The 23,820-nt window shown below is 36.0% G+C and overlaps 1 protein-coding gene across 2 annotated transcripts in view; it reads right to left on the reverse strand.

The window, feature by feature from the left end:
- Positions 1-23,820, reverse strand: part of FLT3 (fms related receptor tyrosine kinase 3) — a 59,260-nt gene that overhangs the window by 29,850 nt on the left and 5,590 nt on the right. Inside the window, exons 2-8 of one of the 2 annotated variants that reach the window (XM_087937205.1) lie at positions 18,105-18,226; positions 13,011-13,213; positions 11,483-11,598; positions 4,282-4,396; positions 2,969-3,111; positions 1,745-1,884; positions 525-678 (exon numbers count right to left, since the gene is read on the reverse strand). In XM_087937205.1, the coding sequence (XP_087793331.1) occupies positions 525-678; positions 1,745-1,884; positions 2,969-3,111; positions 4,282-4,396; positions 11,483-11,598; positions 13,011-13,213; positions 18,105-18,226 (993 nt within the window). The remainder of the gene's footprint in view (positions 1-524; positions 679-1,744; positions 1,885-2,968; positions 3,112-4,281; positions 4,397-11,482; positions 11,599-13,010; positions 13,214-18,104; positions 18,227-23,820) is intronic. The other variant, XM_087937206.1, reaches the window with a different exon arrangement.

Here is a 23,820-nt window from a genome sequence, read left to right on the forward strand (position 1 = left end):
CTCTTTTAGCAAAACCAAATATTCGTTTGCATCAATAATAATGGCAATTATTAGTTCAAGTCCCTATTACAGTTGAAATTAAATCAACCATATGGTTATATGATAAGCCTAGAAAAGAATGGAGAGTTGTCTAAAGTAGAATGTTCTAAGTCTCTTAAATTTCAATTAGAAAGTATGAGCGGTAAGCCATGAACCATAAGTAATCACAAAATCAATTTTTCAGTTGCCAATTTCTGATGGAAAAACAAGGAAAACAGTTCTTGTTCCTTTGTGCAGACTCAGAGCACCTTAACTGGTGAATAATCCTCCACTCCAATAATAAAAAGAGAGGGGGGAGGGAAGAGAGAGAGAGACAAATTGGCCACAATCACTGACGTGAGATACAGTTTTTTGGGGGGTGGGGGTAGGGGGGGAGAGAACGACATGTGTTTAGTTTCATTTTCAACATTTTATAGAAAAAAACATATATTTTCTCTTATAAATTACCTCTACTACATATAACAACGTAAATAAATATGTCTTACCTAAAATTCTAACTACAGCCGTTTTCTTGGCAGCAATTTCTTCAGAAGAACAAGTATAATTACCATCATTATGGTGTTCCACGGATGACATAAATGCATACAGAGTCTTAATCCAGGTTGAACCCATTTTCCATCTTCCTTCTAGCGTCATAGTCTAAATGTTTAAATAAATATTAGAATGTAAGAGCTAATAGCTTTTAGTCATAGTGCACCTATATAAAGTTTTACATTGGGGGATACGTTAGCGGTGGATGTGTATGGAGATTGTCAGTCATCCAGGTCATGGTTGTCCCAAAGGTGCTTTTTCCAGAGTTCAACTATTGTTTTTCTTTGAATATGTTTCGCTTCTTATCCAAGAAGATTCTTGAGCTCTGACTAGATCCTCCCATTCCCCACCACCCAATCAGAGCTGAAAAGCTTCTTGGATGAGAAGTGAAATGTCAAACTGAGAGCAAACTCTCAAACCAAACAAACAAAGGAACAGTTTAACATTATGCGTTAGGAAGGGAATTAGTCTTTGCGAACAACTCCAATCAGAGGTGGGCTTCAAAAATTTTAGCAATGGGTTCTCTGCCCTGTTGCTGGGCGGACGTGGCCATGGTGGGCGTGGCCTAGTCGGCCTCCTGCATCATGATGGGAGGGTTGTTTTTGCCCTCCCTGGGCTCCAGAGGCTTTCTTGAGCCTCCAGGAGAGTGGAACACCCTCCTCAGGCTCCGGAGGCTCTCTGGAAGGCCGGAAATGGGCCCTGAATTTCTGTAAATCCCATTTTTCGCCTTCCCTGAGCCTCCACGTGCGCTCTGCACTTACCTGCATCCAAAACAGGCCGCTGGGGACGTGGGGATTCCTGGGAGGGGCGGGGTGGGATGGATGAGGCTATCCAGAAGTGGGATTTCGAGGTTTTCTGAACTGTGCAGAATCTTAGCTAAAGGAACCCCTGCGAACCCCGAGCAGCCCACCCCTGACTCCAATGTAATGTAAGAAACGAGGCTATTGAAAGAAATCTATTAAGTTAAGAATACTGAACAACTTAAACCTTATTGTAAAGAGAATGGTTAGTATGTTTCATAATAAATTGAATGTGGTAACTGTTCTTATTTGAATTGGAAAGTGTGAGAAATGAAATACATTAAAATCATACGTTTTATTTCAGTTAATATTTAATATAACCAGTTGAATTATGTTAGTAGTAACTATCACAAGAAAAAGGACCATTTCATTACCTTTTCTAATTGCTTGTTTCCAAAATGCCATTTATTTCCAAACTGAGAAGTATTATATTTGGATCTGCATCTTAAGATCAGTGGATCTCGAACTCTGAGAAATAGTTCCTGCACAGGGCTTTCTGATTTTCTATTCAGATCTGTATTTTGACCAAACATCAAAAACCAACATGCTGAAATCTTTTATAACTTCTACTATTAAATAATGCAAGAGAGGCTTATTTTTCTAGGGAGAGACATTACAATTCTTGCAATGCGAAATTGGTGGGTTAGGAGATGCCAGAGGTAACCTGGATGTTTCATGTGACTCGTAAATGGTGATAAAGATGACAAACAGATAATCAGAGTTGGAAGGGACCTTGTAGGTAATCTAGTCCAACCCCCTCACCCAAGCGGGAGACCCTATACCATTTCTGACAAATGGCAGTCCAATCCCTTCTTGATAAACTGCCAGTCTATGATTTAAAATCTAAGAATGTATTTGTGGCCCTGAGTTTAGATGAGGGGTGTCCAATCTGGTCAACATTAAAACTTATGGACTTCCAGAATTCTCCAGCCAGCATACCAAGCCCCTCCCCCAAATCAATTTACCAAAACCTTAAAATTATTTCCCCAGTTTATACAGATATATATTAGAACATTTAAAAAATGAATTATAACATTTTGCACAAATTCCCATCTAATACATACTGATAACATATATACAAATGTTACTTACTCTATGTTCAGTGTTATTTACTTCCAACAGAAGAGTTAGAGTTAAAGTCAGAGTTAAATTGCACTAGTATTAAGATTTGTAGCTCATGTTTGAGATTGTGCATTTGAATCTGATTATATACTTAACCTAAACTAAAGCAACCAATCACACTTATCAGTTTTCCCATATGTAATAATAAATCCATATGTAATAATAAATCCAGTCTAAACATCTAGATGATTTTGGGACCAGCCATAATAATAATATAAATTTATATGCTTCCTGACTCCCAGTGGTTTTGGGTGGTTTATGCTTCCAATCCAGTTATAGCTTCAAATATTGGGGGAAAAAAACCTTTTAAATTCTTTATGGAGTGAAGTAGTAAGGGCAATCCTCTGCTTATATGCCCATGAGTAGTTCTTTTTATGTTGAAGTATATTCTTGACGTTAGGAATCCGATGGCACAGTTAACATAAATTAGGGAACAATATATCCTAAGGCAGAGTCAGTTTGTACTTGAGCATTACCTATTGTATAAAGCTCTGTGCATACTTTGCTCACGTTATTAGTTGCACAGCATGATACATGTGGTTCAAATGACAAGTTGTCTTTTCTTAAGAAAAGTTGTGCTTTCTGCATTTCCATCAGGTCATCAAAAACAAATCTGCACCTATAAATCAAAATAGCAATGGTTGAATATAAAAGTTGATGATAGTAATACTGATTTAAATGATAATCCTTTTCATAACGTTTTAGTGTAGCAAAAATATAGCAGTGCAAGTAATGATATTCTATTCTTTACAGGTAACAGGTATAGAACTTTATGTTGCTTCCTAAATAACGGTTAATTAATTTATCTTCATTTAGAAATGGGTAAGACGCTTACCTGAATAGTTTAGTGACTATTTAAGTTAGGAATTATGCTTCATCATTGAATAGCTGTAGCTGTGTTTCAAGATACCCACAGTTACAATGAGGTACAGTAGATGAGATTGTGATAACTGCATAATACTGGTAAGTTTACTATAAACCGAATGAGCATCATCAAGGGACTCATATACGAAGATCTCAGTTCACTATATCAATCCTTATTTGACTACTAAAGACTCTTAGTTGTTTGATGGGTTAATTGGCAGCTCAGAACATCTACAAATTCCTGTAATCTAGACTGACCCACACAAACTCTAAAGCAGGTGTTGTCTGGGCATTTAAATGTATAGCCAATGTTTGAACCAACTAGGGAAAGTTGGTTCAAATATTTTCTGAAACTTAATTCCTAGGTTTCTTACACTCTAGAAGCATTGAGGTTTTTGCTAAAGGAGTGATATTGCCTACTGCTCTCATAGCCACTACACATAGCAAAAAATGTTAGGGCAGGAAGATCATTTTGCAATTTCAATGGTTTATGGAAGTTATCAGAAATAAATAAATTCCATATAAATAAATTCATAGGCATTTGCCATAGTATTCTGTCAATTCACTACATGACATTTTCTTTTACAAAAATATCTCAGTCAAGGAACTATCTCAGACAAACATTAAATAACAGCCTAATAAAGGAACCACCAGGAACAACCATGCCAACACTGACAGAACAAGCCACTTATATATAAATGGAAAGCAAATCCCATTCCCCTCTAGTATTGATGATGTAACCTAGTAGGGTAAAGAAACGTCTGCAAGCAAACCAAGCTCAGAGAGCACCAAGGACGCCACAGTTCAACCCAGTTCAACTGGGTCTTCTCTCAGTGGGAAGATGCTCAAATATACACAAATAATGCAAAAATTGAGAGTCCCAGAAAAGAACAAGAAAAAAAGACAATAGTTTGGAGCCACATACTTGTCATCAGGAACTTGGCAAGGGAACCATTTAAGAACTGGTGTAGGATGTCCTTCTGATATGCATCTCACACTTTCATCTCCATGTTTTATAAAATATGGCTTTTCTGGGCTTCCTATTGAAAAAGATGTGTATAGTGCTTTTTTTAGTGCTTTTATGTATGTATTTTGTACATGAATCTGAGTTATTTTTTATGTTGTCATTACAAAAATATGCAAAGATTTTGTCTCTGCTATATACATAATGAAATTACTGTGTTTCCCCCACACAAAAAAGTAGTCTGTATAACCATAGAAGAACATTAAAAATTAGACATGTGAATAATGTATTATTCATTAGGGCTAAAGAAACCAACCCTGACTTGACTAAAACCATAGATTGAAAGCGGCATGATTCGATTTGAGTTTGCAAATCGAATCCTTTTACTGGATTTGATTTAGTCACTTTGAGATTTGATTTGAATAAAATGTTTGCCAGTTAGACCATAAATGTCCGTAGTATTTTTATTTTTGACAGGATGTAACACAATTAGCAAAAATAAAAGACCTATATAGAACATTAATCCTGCCACAATTTAGCTGGTTATTTTTATGGGTTTTACTGCAGTAATTTTTCAAAATACCCTCCCTCCCATACCTTTCTTAAGGCATGGATAATAGAGATGAGGAAAGATCAGCATAGCCTCAAATTGCTCACAAATCAATGGATAAAATGTTGTGTTTGGTTCAAAAATCATTTGAAAAGCCATTTTTTACTGTTTTTCTAGGCACTCCAGATTGTTTGACTTAAAATGAATACAGATTTTTTCATTATGATCTGATGCAGCTTGTGGTTTCAATTGTTCCAAAATTGTGGCTTGTTTTTCTTAATCTGCATTTGTTAGCAGAACTCACTTGGCACAATGAAATGACTACAATCTCTAATTTATTTTGGTAATCATTTTTAATTGAGTAAATATGGATTATACTTGGATTGAGGGATGTTGTTTGTTTTTAGAAATCAGTTAAAAGTACAAAGTTAATCCTATGTGTGAAGTACGGAAGAACTGAGCTGAATTTACAATTGTGTTGGCAGAAGCAAGCACAAAACAATAGAATATTCCACTAGTACAAGGGAGGGAATAAAGAAGATTTATGCTGGCTATATAAAAGTCCAGAGCAGGGAAACAAGTTAAAGTCCAAAGCAAGTCCAGAGCAGGGAAACAAGTTAAAGTCCAAAGCAATGTAGATTATACTACTCAACAGAAGTTCTGATAGGTAGAGCTTGGACTAAAATGATAAAATGAATTGGCTGCTTAATTATGTAAGTGTCAGGATGTCCACTACATTACTCAATTTCCTGTAGTATCCTCCTTATATAGATATTGGCATATTGTTTATAGCAAAGCAGAAGTGCCACTGAAACTGTAAAGCACTTAAGAACATGGGAAAAGACTGCTGGGCGAGCCCTAAATTCATTTAGCCAGTACCCATCTAGGAAACCCTACAAATAATGCTCAAGGAAGCTCTCCTTTCCCACTGTTATGCCCAGTCATCAAGACTAGCCCATTGATAGATGTAAATTAGTAACTGGTACCTTATCTTGTTGCAAGGTAGGTTAATTACAAACCGTGTAAAGAAATACTTCCTGGTATCAATTTTAAATCTTTTATTATTTTAATTGGATGACCTTTAGTTCTGTTTTTTCTTTCTTTGCTATGTGCAATTTTGTAAACCTTACTCATACCTCCTTGCAATCTCTAACCTAAACAACTACAATTATTGCATTCATTTCTCATATGAAAGCTTGAGCCCTCCCATCTCTCTATCTATCCACCCACCCACCCACCCAATTTGTATAGCTGCTCATCTCAGTCTAGTGACCAATTCTCTTGGTTGCTTCTCAATGTTTTTCTATCTTTGTAAAACATCTAGAAGTCATCGTGGCGCAGTGGTTAGAATGCAATAATTCAATTCTAAAAATAGTTTGGTAGGCTAACTCTGCCCACACTCTGAAGTTCGATCCTGACTGACTCAAGACTGACTCAGCCTTCCATCCTTCTGAGGCCCCAGATTGTTGGGGGCAATATTTGAGGGTGGACATTTGTAAACTACTCAGAGTGCTGTAAAAGACTAAAAGTTTAAGTGCTATTGCTATTTTTGCTTCCATCATGTCTATATACTTCTTCATAAATTGCCTTTTGTTACTTTAACTTCTCAACTTTCATTTTTTTGTGGATCTCATCAGTTCCATCCAACCATGACTTTCTGGGGCTTCCCCTTTTGTGTATATTGTTTTGTGATTCAAATCTAATTTATTCTCTCTACCACCATTTATTCTCTCTCAAACCACCATATATTTCTTTTATGCTAGCTTCTTAATTCTTGATCCTACCTTTTCTTATTTTACCATTCCCAATGTATGTGTGGGTTTTTGTGTGTGTGTGTGTGTGTTTATTTTGGTTCTGCTGTCATTTCTTTGAAACTGTCAAGTTCATTTATTAAACTTAAGATTTTTTCCCCACTCAATTTGCATTTAGCATGTACCTGTTTTGGTGTACAGAGATATCTTCTGATATGTGGGTACAGATAGGTCTTTTAATATGTGTACTTACAGTTCAATTTGCCTAATCTATATTGTTTTTGTAAACCATTCCCATTAAAATAATGAATTTTTGTGCATTATTTTCATGAACCTTTATTATGCAAGCCAGCACAATATACTTTTTTAAATAAAAAGCAAAATTTAGCAACGCTATGAAAAATTTGAAAACTGTGAATTCAAATGATAACCAAATCTTATTTGCTATTGGCTAAAAAATAACATTAGGGAAATTAGTATTCAACATTAATTTCTTCCCTTCATCATTGCTAGGTGTTTTCTAAATAATTATTGGCCATGCTTAGGGGTGGAATGTAGACACTTTTTCTGAATGAAGATAATTGGCTATGTTTAATCATGCAAATATGCATTTAATAAAATATGAATACTGTATATAGGCTGCAGTATAAACTATATTTTATTAAATAACCTCCTGAGTAAGTAAAGAAGCCAGGAAGCTTTTAAATAAAAAAAATATAGTGCTTCACTGCAATCAGGAAAAAATCAAGATAAGTGATAGAGTGATGTTATCTTTTGATCCCAAACTCTTAACTAGAAGCCATGATTTCCAAATGAAATTCATTGAAAACTAATTAGCAGGGTAGTTTCCTTTATTTGCCAGCTTGTTCAAAGTGCCTAGGCGTGTTGCAAAAAGTGGCATACATTTCAGTTTATCATTTGAGTATGTGTGTGTAGAGGGAGGAATTGAACTTTGGTGTTGAACATTTAGTCCAACTATTTCTATCAAAAACAGAACTGTGTAAGGTTGTTACTATAGCCTAATTCTTATTTCAGCAAACTTCCTCAAACTGCACTCCCAGGTGAATTAGAGGGCCAACTGCTATGCTGGGCAGGAATTGTGGAAGTTGCTGTTCCAACAGATCTGAGGGAGCCTTAGAGCACATGTTTGATTACTGAAAATAAATTGTACGTTTTTCATGGTTATTTTCTGCACGGAGACCTGCTCCGGGTGTCAGTAGTTTGTGTACCCTATATATTTTTTTCTGAATAGTGTAAAAAGCAACACTATTGTGGAAAGAAAATGTCGGTGTATGAGCAGCAATAATTTCTGATTCAAAAGCTAAAGTCTCAAGTTCAGCTCAACTCTTATTGAGTTCACGAGCTTGTAGTTTCCTTAACAATATAAAAGTACTTTACATTGCTTTACATTCCCCCCTCCCAATTTTCTAATCCAGCCTCCAGTCCTGAGATTTTTTTTGGTGATTTTCAATTCTAACAAGGCCCAAACTTGTTTAGGTTTTTGAAATTAACCAAAGTCAGCCTGACGTTGCCATTTAGGTGGGCAGCTCCTCTAGCCTTTTGCTCCCTGATTCTTAAATATATTCTTAAATATAATTTCTTGCCCAATTAGCTGACTCTATACTTTTTAAAAAGAGAAAATAATGATAATTATTTAAAAATAGCCTCATTTTAAAGACTTTGAAGACATTAAGGTTCCATGAGCTACTATTTTTACACAAGTTACCAATTTGTCAAGTACAAAACAGGGGTGGGGAAAACCTATGTTTAGAATTAAGGAACAACAAATTGTTCTTTTGTTTTCAGTACAGAGTTTGCTCATAGAACAGCATCACTCTCGGTTATCTTCATGCCTAATTTAAGTGGCATGGTAGCTTTCGGCACTGTTGTGGCCAAACCATTGGGAATCAGAAACTCTTATTGACAGATCACAGCTCATTTAGAGAATTACCAGTCAATCCTGTTATTCCAGGAAGATTAAAAGTGTCCCAGCACCCCTGCCATGTCAGTTGGATTCTTTAAACGTTAAGAAAACATGAATTAACTCAAACCATTTCAGAGCTTTTTCTTAAGAAGTTTGAAACTGCTCTAGCTTTGAAGTAGGGAGCAGAGGAGAAAAATATCCCACAACAATGGAATTAAAATAGAAGGTGGATTATAAATAAAAAAGGATAAATCATTCAAGAGCACAGCATCCAAAACATTTTCAATATTCTTCATTTCTATCCATTATCTCTCCTTTGAATGTTAGTCAGAACAACCCTTATCTGGCAACTATTTATGTATTATCAAGAAAAAGGACATGCTTTAATACACCCCATGCCAAAGGGGATGTACTTTATATGTAGATCAAGATGTATTGTAATTAAATAGAAATATAACAAATGACAGGTTGACAGGTTTGTGCATAAATACTTTTTGATGCAGTTAGGATCTTAAACTTCCTTTACTGCTCTTGCAAGAGTCCAGCCAAATTTCTAAGGACTATATTTCAGTATGCCCTTGAGTTCCAAATGTTTTATTAAGGAGGGAAGCAGGAATATCTTAAATTAAAACAGGTACATGAACCTATACTTTAGCACATTGGTTGAAATTACTTTTCTTTCCCATAAGGTTTGAGTTCTTTTCTTATTGAGGACAATTACAAATCAATATGATACAGACCAATCTCACAAAAACTTCAATATCTTGGCTTTTCAATTGAGGTGTTCTAATCATGGGTTCTGAGTGTGCACTCAGTGCATTTAATCAGTCTATCAAAGACCTGGAAACCCAATAAGATCAACCTATTCTACTATAAGAACATTTTAAAAGCAATCAAGTTCCTTTTACGAACCAGTGAGATACACCAGTTAACTGTTTCTAAATGCCAAAGAGCACTTATGTTAACATGCTTCAATGCTCTCCACACATCAGTTTTGGAGAGTTGATAGAAAAGTCCCGTATGAGCTAAGATTATGTCCCTGTGGACAAGGGAGTATTGAAACTGCGATTAATCTCTTGCTATATTGTACTCTAAATAAGAGTTCAAAGACCTACTCTATAATTATCTGTAAAACACCAGGGAAATTCTCTTTTTTATATTGCTGTTGTTATTGTTATAAGATCAGTATTTATTTTATTTTATTTGAATTTGACCTGGAAGTGCTTTCAGTCCGATAGCACCTAAATGCTAGTAGTCCAAAGTCACTGTTGAAGTCTGCCTTTGTCCTCAAGAAAGGAAATATGAACAAACAGTAGAAAAAGACATTTTGTGGTAAAATTTCATGAATTATGCAGGATGGTTATACAATAAGAAACACCTGTGGTAGGATCCTTGGACTGGATAGCTTTTCAAAGGGGAGACAGTTCACAGACATCCTTTCAGAAGGTTAGTTGTATGGATTCTATTTTTTTAAGGGAGGAATATACCTGTAACTATATAGCAATAGCAATGGTAGTTAGACTTATACACTGCTTCAGTATGCCTTCTCTAAGTGGTTTACAGAATCAGCATATTGCGCCCAACAATTTGGGTCCTCATTTTACTAACCTTAGAAGGATGGAAGGCTGAGACAACCTTGAGCCTGGTGAGATTCGAACTGCCAAATTGCAATCAGCCGGCAGTAAGCAGAAGTAACCTGCAGTACTGCATTCTAACTACTGTGCCACCAGGGCTGTTATATAACAAGTTCTTATAGGAAAATGCATAATAATTTAAAAAAAAAACTAAAATAAGGATATTCATATCTATAAAGATAGTACATTTGGCTGCAATATATTCTGAAAGTTATCAATGAACAGTTGCTAAATAAATTGATAAACAAGATAGAGGAATATGGAGAAGTGGCAGGATTGAAATAAAGGGAAAACTAAGATGTTGTACAGAGGCAAAAAGATATTGGACAAAAATCCTCACATGGTGGGAAGAAATGATAATTTTTTTCACATAGATTTTAAACCTGAAATATTTTTATTAGGAATGATACCTGAAGGTTATAGCAAAGAAAAAGTATATTTGATGATTCACGTATTAACAGCAGCTAGGATTGTATTTGCTCAGAATTGGAAAAGTGATAAAATACCGGCAGAGGGAAAAGTGACAGAGAAAAATTTGAATGCGCAGAAATAAACAGATCAACACTGGCAATTAAAGAAAAAGAAGAAACTGAATATTACATGGTATGGGACTTAATTTATCAAAATAAATAAAGAAGTTAAAACTGAGTAGATGAATATATAGAGGAATAAGTTAAGATTGTTATAAAAATAATAGATATAAGAAATAATGGCTTATAAAGAAAATGTGATTATTGTTATTTTGGTAAGAAAATTATTAATTATAATTGTTATAATTGTATGTATATACACAGTTGACACACTGTATGAATGAAAGGTGGAATTATTATAAATATTAAAAATAATTTTTTAATATAAAAAAGTTGTTAAATAAATTTTATGTAAACTTAATTATCATCCATTTGTTGAGCTTGAACAAAATCAAAACATTTTACAAGCCATACTAACTCCCATATTTTCTAACATTAACTATAAATTTTAGTTTAATTTATAAATCTTCACATTCTGTACTTACAAATAGCAAGAAAAATAACATTAGAATACCCCAGCAACCGACAGCTTGTCCTCAGTTAATTATTGCATGACATTATTCCAAAATAAATTAAAGTTTATATATGATTAAAGTAGGAGGAAAAAATCTGCTTCAAATGAAGCAATAACATAATTATGACACATTTTATTTAATGCATGTAGTATTAAATAAATAGCTTTAAATACTTTTTAAGGTTTGCACTTAAAATATTAACTGAAGTGGTGTTCTAATTGTAAAATAAGATATGAAACCTCCATGTGTCATACTTACTCCTTATATACAACATAAATACTATAGTGTAGTTACTGGTTTTAGTTGTAATTAACAGTGTGTGATTTCCCTCTTGGGTTTCTTTGATTCTTGGGAACTCCACTGTAATGATATGCCTGTTGAGACAGAAAACAAGACTTCCTTTATGAAATAATTATGAAAAAACTTCAGGGTGCGGAACTAGGCCAAGATGACAACAAGCAAAAGGGAAACAAAACCTTGCATATGGACCAGAAAAACCATTTCATGAATCACCTACAGAATTAGGTTAGCCAGAATGACAGTTCTTCACTACTTACGCTTCTCTGGAAGTTCTTGAAATCTCTACAGCTCCAAACAATAGTGGCTTTTTGCTCATTCCAAGAAGAGGAAGAAATCATGCTTTTAGCTTCAGTACGCAGCTATAATATTTCATTTAGAAACACTGGTAGACTGACATAAGCAGTGTAGTTCTAACTGCATGGAACTTAATGGAAAGGCAGGTTAGAACTTAATTCTACGAATTTAACAGATAACTTCAGGTGGTTTGTCAGAGTTTGGATACCGCATTCCTTATTTCAAGTTTCTTATTTTATTTGTGGTCTATTGGTAGAGCTAATAGTAATGAAGTTGCCACTTCTCACTCCCTTCCCTTCCTTTCCATTTTATCTAGCAACTGACCCAGGTTCAACCAGTGAACATAGCTAACTGAAAAATAAATCTGATTCTCTCTATTCCTATCTAGCAACATCGCTTTTAATACAGCAAGAGGCTAAATGGCATAACTTTATAGTTAAAAGGAATTACTGGTTATTTATAACATTTATATAGCACCTATCTACTAACTAACCCTAGATGGCTCCCAATCAACTATGTATTTATAAATTGGGAAAACATCCAGAGTCATATAAATATTGGGTGGGAATTCCCCACTTGAATTCTGGAGAAAGAAATTTGACTTCCAATTTCTTCCGTTAAGCTTCTGAAACCTTCTTCCAGCCATGGAACTTTGATGTCAGAGAAGGAAAGGTGCATGTATATGAAACCTGGGAAATGTTGCATTGACAGATTAGGCAAGGATTTGAGTTCATGGGAATCCAAAGCTTTCCTGTTCTTCAATTCTGCCCAATCTAATAGGAATTAAGGGAGAGTCAGTTGCTTGAGTAGGCAATTGGGGACACTTCCCTCCTTCTCACTCACTGATGAAGCATAGTGCTCTGCCTTCAGTTTTGCTCTGTAAGAATGAGTTAGGACAGGTACAGCAAATATATCATGAAAAGTTAAGAAGAATGAATGCTAAGTTCTGAATATTAGAGCCATATGTGAAAGGGAATGATGCAAGAGCACTTTGGGAAGTTGCTTGCCTCAAAAGAGACAAGCAACCATCCAGTTATTTGCATCTTTAAAAATTCGAATTACTAAGAAGGAAATTCATGTGCACAAAAAGTTGCAATTGTTCATTTAAGCTTTTGCTGGAGGCTCGTGTGACCTGGAACAAATATTGCTTTTTGTTCTTCTTATTTTTAATGTGTTTTGTTTGTTTGCTTACCGGTTCTCCAAATCCAGAGAGGAATTACATTTGGTCTGGATCTCTTTAAAAACCCAGTGACAGACGATGATCTCTGAAATATTTAATACTGCTTTTAACCTGACATTTTCAAGCACACCAACATCTACTGTTGTTTTGTAGGCATTCTCAGTGTTTTGAGTATTCAAGGAACACTGGAGGTCTTCAATATTATCTTGCATCTGCTTTGTAAGAGATAGAAAATATACATTTACTCTGTTGCACCATTTAATATCTATCCTGCTTTTAGAGAAACAACATTGAAAGATAATTTGTATATAGTTCTCTGTAAAAGATCTGGGAAGCTACTACCAATAAAGCTAGTATTTCCCTTCTATCTTTCCCAAACAAATGAGATCCTTCCCCTCTCAATCACAGAAAGGGATAGAGAAGTTACACAATTTGATTAAGAAATGAAGGTTGAGGACATCTTTTGTGGTGAATGCTGTGAGAAAAAAACCCTGGAGAAGAAATTTGGAAATAGGGTAATCTGAATTAGTACTAAGTATGCTTAATTTATCGGAATATGCAAACAAATCAAATTACTCCAATTCTAAACTAGATATAGTTTTCCATCAAAGGTATCTCTTGCATCTTTTGAATAAAACATTGCCATTACAAGGATACTCGGCCTAGAAAACAGCCGGTCCTTAGTTTTCATGTTTAGAAAGACTGCTGTTTATCATGTTATACCTGTTAAGTTGAAGGGGTTTTTTTTCATATGTTTGCCATAGTTTGTAAAAACACAGAAAATAAATATGTAATGTACAACCTCACTGTGTCTTGCAATAAGAATTGTGAAACTACTGTAGCTTTGCTTCCTTTCAGTTTGGGGCAGAATGGGGTTGATAGATATCAAAGTGATTTAAATGATGGAGTGAAAATGTTTCTGGCTTGGTTGGTATATTGGTTTGACTTCAAAAACACAAATGTTCGTTCAGATACTGACATACTTTTATTATTAATTTATCAACCTAATTTTCTATGAAAGGAAAACCTTGTTGTAACAGCTGCATTCAGCCACCCAAACTACTTTCTGCTCACTATTGATACTAAATCAAAACAATTTAAATCAGTAAGTCAGAAGGCAAAATCAGTGTTGAAATTAAAGGTGGACTATAGCAGGGGTCCCCAACCACCGGTCCCCGGACCGGTACCGGTCCGTGGAACAATTTCTACCGGGCCGCCGGTTTGCTGGGCGCCGCCATCTTGTTTTGATGAAAAAGTGCTTCAGGTGAGCTTTTCCGGGTAGAAAGTGGTGTTTGGGTGCTGAAAGAATCCCCGCACCTTAGTTTCATCGAGGGGGGAGGCGGCTTCGAACAAAACTAAGGCGCGAGGATTCTTTCAGCACGCATGGCGAGGCAAGCCGAGCGACCGTCCCAAAGCCGTGGCGAAGCCCATCGACACAGGTACAAAGGAGGAGTTGAAGGTGGCAGGGAGAAGCGGGGGACGGCTGGCTGGCCGGTCGCTTGGCTCGCCTTGCCATGCGTGCTGATAACGGTACCGGGCCGCGGATGATTTTGTGATGCCGGTACTGGGCCGTGGCACAAAAAAGGTTGGGGACCACTGGACTATAGGTAGCCTGGAGTCCAAACATCACTTTAACACCCCTTTACCCTTGCAAACCTAGGAATCCTTCTCAAAGCTTCACCAAAATTTGCCACTAAATTGTAAGATATAATGTGACAGAAAAAGGAAATCATTAAATAAATAGGGAAAAGTAATCACATTACATGCATACAAATTTTCTAATTTACATTTTAATTAAAGTCAGTAAAATAGAATTTTGCTTGAATTCTATTCATCTTTGGAAGCATACTAACCTCTTCGGCACCAAGTGCCCAAAGTGCGAATGAGGATTCCCAAAATAAATGACCAAAAATACTGATTATGCAGTAGATATGAGGGATAATGATGAAGAAAATGGCAATAAAGGAGAAGAGAGGTATATAGAAGAGCCAAGTCGGGACATTAGAATGGACAGTTAGCAAAGTATGGCAGAAAGAAAGAACAAAAGACTGAAAGAGTTTAGGAAGAGGGAACACCTGAAATATGACAGAAATGTGGAGAAAGAAAAGAAAGGGAAGTTATCATTTCTATTTTAGCATAAAAAAGCAAGCAAAGTATTTTGCAAACTAAAGAGTTTGAAGAGGGAGATAAAACCTTAATATAGCATACATTTTAAGATGTAAGATTTATGATTTCCTGAACTACTGTGACTCGGTAGACCATGCAGTTCTATTTTCAGCAAAGAAGAGGAAAAGAACATAAATTTGTAGAGGATGAAGTCAAACGGTACTTCTGTTCTCACATGTATTTATCCATATTAGACCATATTGGAAAAAGTACTGAATGGAGAGACTCCCAAAGGTGCTTTTTCCAAAAAGCAACTGGATTTCTTGGGGGTTTTTTTTTCTTAGAAAATGTTTCATTTCTCATCCAAAAAGCTAAACTTTTTCTAAAAAAAAAAAGAGAAAAAGAGAAAAAAATCCAGTTGCCTTTAGTAATAAAGCATCTTTGGGGTGTTTGGAGAGTATAAGTTGGGGATATTCCTGGAAGACATGGACAAATATGTTAAGAGGGGATAATATCACAAATAGAAAGTGATTTATTTTAGACAATATAGAGAGACAGTTTGGTGCAACAAGGAACCTTGTTAAAAAAACCAGGAGATGATGACTTTTAGTCCTGAAGCCAGGTTGGCGACCTGATTTCAGGAAACCTCTTTCAAAACTTTGCTAAGAAAGCTGCATTGTTTAAGTTGTTTAGCGGGTCACTAGCAGTCAATAGTGACATGAAGGTAAACACATGCCTACAAAAACCTCGCTTTAAAATTTTAAGCACAGGCATGGAAGTCAGGAAGCAAAAGGAGGCAATAAGTATTAACAGTGGAATATCACATGTTTGAAAAAGGGAAGATGAAGATTGCTCAGAAGACCACAAGTGAGTGTGGAAACAGAATAGCTGTCAGTGGAGAAAAGATGAAAGAATGTTAGCTTTACCGTTAAGAGGAACTATTTTTGTGACTTGTTTCAATTGTTGAAAAGATGATTGAATGCATAGCTTATGACGGGACTTCATAAACCAGGGGTCTTCAAACGTGACAGGTTTAAGACTTGTGGACTTCAACTCCCAGAATTCCTCCTTCAGTCATGTTAGCTCAGGAATTCTGGAAGTTGAAGTCCACAAGTCTTAAACTTGCCAAGCTTGAAGAGCCTTGTCATAAACTATACTTATACTTCAGAGGTCTTAAGTTCAGAGGAATTAAAGACCTGGAGGAAAATGAAATCCCTTATTATAAAGATAAAATAAAACCTTGACATCCAGTTTTATAATTCTTTGACAGATAGTAGCAACATCCATCATTGCTTGAGCTCCATTCACAGAAAAGGAGCAGTGAAAAGCAATGGGTAAGGGAAAAATGCAAAACCATTATTTATAAGTTAGTCAAGAAATAATTTTTTTGAAAGGAATTAGGTGGGCACTAATAGATCTTCTCAAGCCCTAGATGGCTGTTATGTAAATGTACAACTCTTCTGGCTTCAAAGCCACCAAGCATCCCACCAAGTATCAGTTCACTTGGAAGGGAAGGGAATTGTTAAAATCTTGAGTGTGTATATAGTTCTGAAATTTTTGCATTAGCAATGAGCATTCAACTATTGTTTATGACTTTATTCTTGTCTGTAGTAAAGATTCAAATCTAATTGAGCCCTGACCAAAAGTAAGAGTAAGTTGTGAAAGGTCAGGAACCCTAGGATTTGCTCCCAAACCCAGGTTGTGAAGCCTGACAATTTGAATATTTGTTCATTACACCAATTATCATGACAGGAGAGTCATTGCTTAAGAATCAAGAGTTAGCACGGTAGCAATTGCCTCTCCGGCAACCCATTAATAATTTCTCTCAACACCTTCTGTGTCAAAGCCATGGGACAGCCAGAAAACCCAGAAAATGGAACAGAATGTACTAGTGGCGAATGGTTTTTGTATGGAGCTGGTATTTGTGGAATTGAAATTGCTTTGGTGGGTTTGGAAGCCAGAAGACACAGAGAAAAGCTTGTGGCAGAAGAAGACATCACCCCAAACATTTGAAAACAGCATTTATCTACCCAAGCCTCAAGAAGGTAGAGTCCACATCCAATGGAACAATGCAAAGAAATTCTGATTACAGGGTAGACCCTGAGTTACAACTATTTGTTTAGTGACTGACTGAAGTTACAATGGCATTAAAAAAATGACTGACTGCCTATTTATGACCATTATAGCATTCCTGTGGTCACAGGATCAAAATTCAGTTGCTTGGCAACTGGTATGTATTTATGACATCATCATAAGATGTCCCTGTTGCACTGTCCTGGGGCCATGTGATCACCATTTGTAATCTTCACAGCAGGTTTCTGACAAGCAAAGTCAATGGGAGAGGCCAGATGCACTTAACAGCATGATTCGCTTAACAGATGCAGTATGCAACTGGGGCAAAAAGGAAGCAAAACCTATTTAACAGCCACCTGATTTAGCAATGGAAATTCTGGGCTCAATTGTAAGTTGAGGATTGTATTTCATCTGGGAAAGGTGCAGGAACAGGCAGTCACAATACTGAAGGACTGCACGATCTTCACAACAAAGAAAAATTGAAAGTTGAGACTCTCTAGCTTACTGAATAACTGACTGGGTGGGTGAGGAAGATATGTACTTTATGGAGAAAGTGGAGAGGAAGAAGACATATCCTTTGCTCATAATATTAGAACCCAGGATCAATGAAACTGGATGGCGGTAAGTCCAACACACATGAAAGCAGGAAGGAATGTCTCTAATTAATGAATGGAAATTATATAAGATTTCCATTCATTAATTACAGACATTCCTTGCAATGCCCACCAGATAGCTTTAACTGGGGCTTAAACTTGTTTCACACTGTTAAAAAATAGTAGAGAATGTTATATTCCATAACAGAGGCACTGTCTTCAGTATGATGTGATGGAGAACACAAACAGGAAGATGTTATTCTGTGGCACAGAATTATAGACCAAATGGTGCTTTGGTTCAATCCAATATTTTTATACTCTAATTTTCCTTTACCTTGAGAGTAGGTGAAGAATCCCAATTTCTCGAAGCATTGTTGTGTTCTTTGATTAAAAAGCAAGTTATCTCAAATGTAGTTTGGCTTATCACAACAGTGGATGTCACTGTAAGAATCAGAGCTGCCAGAAAGGAAAACAAAAAATGTACAATGAAAGCAAAATGTAAACATACTGAATATATTGTGTCTGTCCCTTTTGCCATTCATTTGTACCTCTCAACTAGTAAGTTCCTCACTAAATAAAATAGATAGTACATAAAACATAGCATATTAGGATTGGAAGAGACTTTGGAGGTCTTCTACTCAAACCACTTACTCAGGCAGGAGACCCTATACCATTCTGGACAAATGGCTGTCTGGTCTCTTCTTGAAAATCTCCAATGATGAGCATCCACAATTTCAGGAGGTAAGCCGTTCCACTGATTAATTGTTCTCAATGTCAGGAAATTTATCCTAAGTTCTAGGACCTGTCTCTAATTATTTTCCACCCATTACTTCTCGTCCTGCCCTAAGTCAATTCCCTCTTCTCTGTGACAACCCCTCAAGTACTAGGAGGCTGCTATCATATCACCCTTCTTTTTGGTAAATTAGGCATACCTAGTTCCCTCAATTTTTCATCATATGGTTCAGCTTCCAGATCCCTTAACTTTTTGTTCTTCTCTGCACTCTGCATTCTTTCTAGGGCACGGGTCCCCAAACCTGGCAATTTTAAGACTTGTGGACTTCAACTCCCAGAATTCTCCAGCTAGCTATGATGGAGTCCACAGGTCTTAAAGTTGCCAAGTTTGGAGACTTCTGTTCTATGGTCTCAATATCTTTTTTGCATTGTGGTGACCAGAACACAGTGTTCAAGTCTGTGAAGATGCTTCTGAATCTTGAGTCCATCTTCTAAATGTTAGCTATTTCCCCCAGCTTGGTGTCATCTGCAAATATGAGTTCCACTTCTATCCCCTCATCTAGATCATTTTTGAAGATACTGAAGATTACTTGGCCAATATCTATATATCACTATCATTCTATCTCTCTAACGTTACTCACTTAATTATAGATGCCACGAATGTCAATCCTATTTTTGTGTATTGGCCACTGACTGGGGTGGAATTTAGCATTTTGGAAATGTCTCCTTGGCTGGCAGAAAGCCAGAATCAATGGAAAACTTGGACCATTTCATAAGATAGAATATGGATATAATATGGTGTTTCAGCCTGGATGAATGAAATGTAAGTATCAGTGTTGAAGCAGTATATTTGATGAAAGATAAGCCAGCCTTCATTGCGAATACAAAACAGAAATTAAACTAGGAGTAAAAAAAAAATTCTCTACAAACACAAATCACAATGAATAGAGGAACAATTCACTTCTGAACATTCAAGTCTCTTTTCCAGCCAATATTTTATTAATCTTTATGGTCAAAATCAAAATGCGATAAAGACGAAATAAAAGTATTGGGAAGCTGGTTTTTTAGCTGAAAGTAATTGCAAAGGTTCTTAATGAAATATAGCACCAAAACTGGGAGCCAAATTTTAGCAACTAATCAAGGAGAGAACCAACCTAGAACTAGGAGAAATTAGAACAATTAATCAGTGGAACAGCTATCATGTAATCTGCAACTCATACACTGCAAAAACATATGGACTACACAACTCGATCAGGGCAAAGCAACAGACGCAATCTACATAGACTTCTGTGAAGCCTTTGATTCAGTGGTACATGATAAACTACTTCTAAAACTAAAATCTTACGGTATCTCTGGACACCTGTATAACTGGATAGAAGCATTCCTGTCAAACAGACAACAAATGGTCAAAATTGGGAGTGTCCTATCAAATTCTGTACCTGTCAACAGTGGTGTCCCCCAAGGCAGTGTTCTAGGACCAACTCTCTTCATACTCTACATAAATAACCTCTGTGATCATATCAAGAGCAATTGCATTCTCTTAGCTGATGATGTAAAGCTATTCAACACCACAGACAATACTGCTACCCTTCAAAAAGACCTTGACTATGTATCAGAATGGTCAAACAAATGGCAACTTCAAATCTCAACAAATAAATGCTCTGTCTTACATATTGGCAAAAAAAAAAATCAGAAAATCAAATACAGGATGAATAGTCAAGACATAGTTGATGATCCAAACTCTGTTAGAGATCTTGGTGTACTCATCTCAAATGACCTAAGTGCTAGAACCCACTGTAACTACATAGCCAAAAAGGTGTTAAGAGTTGTTAACCTAATCTTATGTAGCTTTTTCTCTGGTAATATTACACTAATAACTAGAGCATACAAAACATTTGCTAGACCAATACTCGAATACAGCTCATCAGTCTGGAAACCACATTACATATCTGATATTAACACAATTGAGAAAGTCCAGAAATATTTCACAAGAAGAGGTCTCCACTCCTCTACTTGTTGCAGAATACTTTATGCCACCAGACTCGAAATTCTAGACCTAAAAAACCTAGAACTACGCCGTCTTTTGTCCGATCTAAGTATAGTATATAAAATCATACATTGCAATGACTTACCTGTCAATGAATATTTCAGCTTCAACCATAACAACACAAGAGCCCACAATAGATACAAACTCAAGGTTAATCGCACCAAACTTGATTGCAGGAAATACGACTTCAGCAACATAGTGGTCAATGTCTGGAATACTCTACCTGACTCTGTGGTTTTTTCTCCAAACCAGAAAACTTTAACCTTAGACTGTCCATTATTGACCTCACCCCTTTCCTAAGAGGTCTGTAGGGGGCGTGCATAAGCGCACCAACGTGCCTACCGTCCCTGTCCTATTGATTTTTTTATATTTTTTTATTTTTCTTATATGTATCCATGTATTCATAACTATGTTTTTACTTATACCTATTATCTTGTAAGCAATTGACAAATAAAAATAAATAAAATAAAATAAATAAACTGGCTGCCACAAGTTGTAAGTGCTACAACACTAGAAATTTTTAAAGAAGAGATTCTATAACCATTTTATCTGAAGTGTTTTCTGCTTGAGCAGGGGGTTGGGCTAGAAGACCTCTAAGGTCCCTTCCAATTCAGTTATTCTGTAATTCTATTTTTGTCTCAGAAATGGAATAAAAATTGAATGACAAATAAGACTGGAGAACAGCTCATGTGATTCATCAAAAAGCAACCACAAAATGATGATATATTACTGCACTAGTCTCTCTTCCAGTATGCAAGACTGCAGGTGTGGTTGCCAATATTAGACGAGGTTGAGATGAGATACAAATAAAAATAGTCCCCAAAAGATTATCTAGCATAGGACTGAAACTAGAGAATACTTTAAAAAAACAGGGAATGCATTTAACATGGCATAAAACAGTCTTTCAACCAGAAGTTGTATGGGATAAAAGAGAGACTGATACATGTAAAAAAAAAATGAAACCAACCTAGCAGATATTTATTAGAGTTCTGATGCTGGATAAACATTTAGTTCAGATTTTGGATTAAATTTATGTTTTAGAGATGGAGCTGTCAGCTATTTGTGTGTGTGTTATTATTTATTTATTTATTTTTATTTATTTTTTATTTGTCAATTGCCTACAAGATAATAGGTATAAGTAAAAACATAGTTATGAATATATGGATACATATAAGAAAAATAAAAAATATATAAAAGAAACAATAGGACAGGGACGGTAGGCATGTTGGTACGCTTATGCATGCCCCCTACAGACCTCTTAGGAAAGGGGTGAGGTCAACAGAAGACAGTCTAAGGTTAAAGTTTTTGGGGTTTGGGGAAGAAACCACAGAGTCAGGTAAAGTATTCCAGATATTGACCACTCTGTTGCTGAAGTCATATTTCCTGCAATCAAGTTTGGTGCGATTAACCTTGAGTTTGTATCTATTGTTTGCTCTTGTGTTGTTATGGTTGAAGCTGAAATATTCATTGACAGGTAGGACATTGCAATGTCTGATTTTATATACTATACTTAGATCAGACCAAAGATGGCGTAGTTCTAGGTTTTCTAGGTCTAGAATTTCAAGTCTGGTGGCATAAGGTATTCTGCAACGAGTAGAGGAGTGGAGACCTCTTCTTGTGAAATATTTCTGGACTTTCTCAACTGTGTTAATATCAGATATGTAATATGGGTTCCAGACTGATGAGTCGTATTCGAGTATTCGTCGAGCAAACGTTTTGTATGCTCTAGTTATTAGTGTAATATTACCAGAGAAAAAGCTATGTAAGATTAGGTTAACAACTCTTAATGCCTTTTTAGCTATGTAGTTACAGTGGGCTCTAGCACTTAGATCATTAGAAATGAGTACTCCAAGATCCTTGACAGAGTTTGGATCATCAACAAGGTCTTGACTATTCATCCTCTATTTGATTTTCTGATTTTTTTTGCCAATATGTAGGACAGAGCATTTATTTGTTGAGATTTGAAGTTGCCATTTGTTTGACCATTCTGATACATAGTCAAGGTCTTTTTGAAGGGTAGCAGTATTGTCTGTGGTGTTGAATAGCTTTACATCATCAGTGAAGAGAACGCAGTTGCTCTTGATATGATCACAGAGGTCATTTATGAAGAGTATGAAAAGAGTTGGTCCTAGAACACTGCCTTGGGGGACACCACTGTTGACAGGTACAGAATTTGATAGGACGCTCCCAGTTTTGACCATTTGTTGTCTGTTTGACAGGAATGCTTCTATCCAGTTATACAGGTGTCCAGAGATACCGTAAGATTTTAGTTTTAGAAGTAGTTTGTCGTGTACCACTGAATCAAAGGCTTTACAGAAGTCTATGTAGATTGTGTCTATTGCTTTGCCCTGATCGAGTTTTGTAGTCCATATGTTTTTGCAGTGTAAGAGTTGCAGTTTACATGATAGTTTTTTCCTAAAACCAAATTGTTTATTAGAGAGTAGGTTGTTTGTTTCTAAGTGGAGGATGATGGATTGGTTAATAATTGATTCCATAACTTTACAGGTGACGCAGCATAAAGAGATTGGTCTGTAATTTTTCAATTAGGCTGGGGTCTCCCTTTTTGAAGATGGAGATGACTGTGGCTTTTGACCATATATGTATGTATGTATGTATGTATACACACATATATACATGCATATCTATCTTTCTATCTGTGTGTGTGTGTGTGTGTGTGTATGGTATTCAGCTTTGTTCGGGTATTTTCCCACGTCATTATAGTTGTGCTTTTAAAGTTGTAGCAACGTTTCAGCAGAATCTCCTCTGCCATCATCAGGCTTCTGTATTGTGTTCGCCTGTGAGTCAGACTTTCACAGACATAAGTACCCGCGAAAACTTAAGAAAACACACACACACACACACACACACACACACGTATATGGAAAGTTAGAAGAGATTTCACCAACAATATCCACCACTGAATAATGCATACTTGAGTATAATTAATGCATCATTCTAATAATTGAGGCTGACTCTGAATTACAAATCTACAGTGTAACTTTGGCCACTAATGTACTGTATACAGGTTGCCTTAGAAGGCAATACCTTTTGTATAGTAGAAGCTTAAGATAGGCAGACTTCACACAGATAAACAATTGAGAAACATACTCCTTTTAAAAAGTAGTGTTAATTAGTGGACATTTCTCATATTAACTGTATTAGCTCAAGTGCATGTTAGGAAAAACTTACTAAGAAAAAAAAATGCTCAGAGCAGCTCAATAATTAAACCAAACACTAAATATGGAAAATACACAGCAACAGCAAAAAAACT

This window comes from Pseudonaja textilis, chromosome 7, assembly GCF_049901715.1.
Source record: "Pseudonaja textilis isolate UNSWEBS1 chromosome 7, rPseTex1.2, whole genome shotgun sequence".
Lineage (NCBI taxonomy): Eukaryota > Metazoa > Chordata > Lepidosauria > Squamata > Elapidae > Pseudonaja > Pseudonaja textilis.